The sequence below is a fragment of the Babylonia areolata genome, chromosome 13 (assembly GCF_041734735.1).
Source record: "Babylonia areolata isolate BAREFJ2019XMU chromosome 13, ASM4173473v1, whole genome shotgun sequence".
Lineage (NCBI taxonomy): Eukaryota > Metazoa > Mollusca > Gastropoda > Neogastropoda > Buccinidae > Babylonia > Babylonia areolata.
This window is the reverse complement of record NC_134888.1, coordinates 26730831-26733638: the sequence shown is the minus strand read 5'-3', so window position 1 is coordinate 26733638 and position 2808 is coordinate 26730831. Positions and strand designations below refer to the sequence as shown.

The window sequence follows — 2808 nt, the reverse complement described above, 5'->3', positions numbered from 1 at the left end:
GCAGTATGCACTTAGTGCACGCAAAAAAACACATGGCAACAAAAGTGTTGTTCCTGGCAAAATTCTGCAGAAAAATCCACTTCAATAGGAAAAACAAATAAATAAAACTGCACGCAGGAAAGAATACAAAAAAAATGGGTGGCGCTGTAGTGTAGTGACACAATCTCCCTGGGAACAGCAGCCCAAATTTCACACAGAGAAATATGTTGTGATAAAAAGAAATACAAATACAAATTATGCACTATGTTTTTCTTTCTTTAGAACTCTGTTGCTTAAACTAAAGACCATCCAACCACACAGCATGGAAAAACTGAACACTGATCCCACAGAATTTGAATGAACGAACAGCATAAAACAAACACAAAACATTAATAAAGTGAGGCACAACTACAGTCAGTCATGTTCATGCACATGAGCTTAGTACATGGGCCCTGATGTTGACCATATGTATATATATATATATATATATATATATATATATATATATATATATATATATATACACTACTTCTGTGTTCATGGTCTGGAATTTCTATCTATGCATGTATATATCATGTACAACTATGAGTGAGCATTTATCTGTATTTATAACGGTTTACACCCCATTGTGTATTGTTGAAAGCTGCTATTACCTGTCTACAGGGGTGTGCAGATTCTCACAAAATAAAATTGATAAATTTCATTTAAAAAAAAAAAAAAAAAAAAAAAAAAAAAAAATATATATATATATATATATATATATATATATATATATATATATACTGACAGCAGTAAATCCAGCTAATGAAAAACATGCAAATTTCTTATTATTGTATTAAGTACCAATGCTGTTAGTGTTATATCTCAGATATTCTTGAAATATAGCAGCCTCCTCTGAGATGACTGCCTTCTTTCTTAGTTTCCATTCTTTCCACCAAAACTCTTTGCATAACTTACAGAACATTATGTGCAAAAAGCCGGTCTCAGTGTCTGTGATAGGAAAACAAATACTCCTGTAGGCAGATAAAGGAAAAAAAGAAAAAAAGAAAAAAAGAAAAAAAAAAAGTGGTGATGAATTGCAATGACATTGGGAGAGCACCCCAAATTTAACACAGCGAAATCTGTGACAGTGTATATCTAACTAATGAAATTTATCATGGATTTGTCTCAGCCTCCAAAAACAGCAACCTAACACTTCTATCACTAGTGTTGTAGTAACATGAACTCTGCAGTCATAAAAAAACAACTAAATGACATTACTCATCATACTTATGAGTAAACAAGATCTGACTGATGTAGCTCTTTTCTTCTCTTAATTTCAAAAATCAATTTTCAGCTTTTGCCTTTTCTTCAGTCTTTTCACACAAATAAGTTATTATCTTGACAGCAGACATACATGATACAACATTAGTTTCAGTTTATGAACCACAAACACAACAATCATGTGTATGCAAGCACACACATGAACATCCCTCATCCCTTCACAGTGAAAAACACTTTCAAATTATGTGCTCAAACTGCAATTCACTGTTCCTTTCCTTCACAGGACTGGCCAGGCATTCATTGAGGACACACACACATGCACACACACACTGTTCCTTTCATTTACTGGCTTGGCCGTGCAGTCAATGAGGCATGTTTGCAACCACACATACACACACTCTTCAATGAGTACATGTGTATGCAAACACGTGCACACACACACACACACACACACACACACACTATTCCTTTCCTTTTACCCCCAATAAAGATCATTTTGACTTGAATGAGAACATGTATGCAAACACACACTCACAATCACACACGCACACACTATTCCTTTCCTTCACTGGACTGGCCAGGCAGTCAATGAGAACAGGCAAACACACACGCATACACACATGTACATATACACATGCTGAGTTCCTTTCAATTTCATTCACTGGACTGGCCGGCAGTCAATGAGAACATGCAAACACACATGTACACAAACACACACACTGTGTTCCTTTCAACTTCATTGACTGGACTGGCCAGGCAGTCAATGAGACACACACATGCACACACACACACACACACAGAGTGACACACACATACACACACATCATAGTTTCACACACACACACAAACACACACTGAGTAAAGACATGCACTTCACCACTCACAGATCTGTATGCTAATCTAAACCACAAAATCATGACAATGTTCTTCTCAAGGCAGTCTCACAGACCATTAGACACATTACTTTTCTTCTTCTTCATCCTCCTTCTGCATCTGTTCAATCAAGCGCTTCCTTTCCTCTGCCTGTCTCATCTTCATCAACACTAAACTTTCAAAATCTCTGTCATTTATGGTGGTGGTTGTTGTGGAGAAACCTGTATCTGGAAACGACGAAGCTGTAGAAGATGAAGTAAACATGGGTGTAGCCGAGGCACTTGTTGATGAGCTTGTCTGCTTGTCTGCTGAATTTGCAGATGCCACAGATGGTTTCCCTGACAACCATTTAACCGTCAAAGGATTAGAGTTCGTGCCTCGCTCGTTCTCTGCAAGCTTCAGCGTAGGAGTGTATGATTCAAACTCGATGATGGCACTGCCTTTCTTTTTACTGGACACAATAATGTTTGCTATCTGTCCATACCTGCCAAACAAAGCACTGAGATCGTCTTCATCATACGCACCAACAGTGTCCGCTCGCTTTGCATTCCAGCGGACTTTAATTTTTGGAGTTGCCACGGTTGTATCCGAGTCAGAATCGTCACCCACTGTCGTAGCATTTTTCATTTTTTCTCTCATCAGCTGCTGTTCCTGTTCCAGAAGTTTGGAGCCTTCTTTACGCAGTCTCTTGAT

At 37.8% G+C, this 2808-nt stretch overlaps 1 protein-coding gene across 1 annotated transcript in view; it reads right to left on the bottom strand.

Annotated features, from left to right (window-relative positions):
- Nucleotides 1–1050: 1050 nt before the first annotated feature.
- The window catches only part of LOC143288896 (dnaJ homolog subfamily C member 17-like), a 2208-nt gene continuing 450 nt past the window's right edge, over nt 1051–2808 (bottom strand). Inside the window, exon 1 of the mRNA XM_076597560.1 lies at nt 1051–2808. This exon is cut by the window's right edge and continues 450 nt beyond it. Coding sequence (XP_076453675.1) covers nt 2203–2808 — 606 coding nt within the window. The 3' untranslated portion in view covers nt 1051–2202.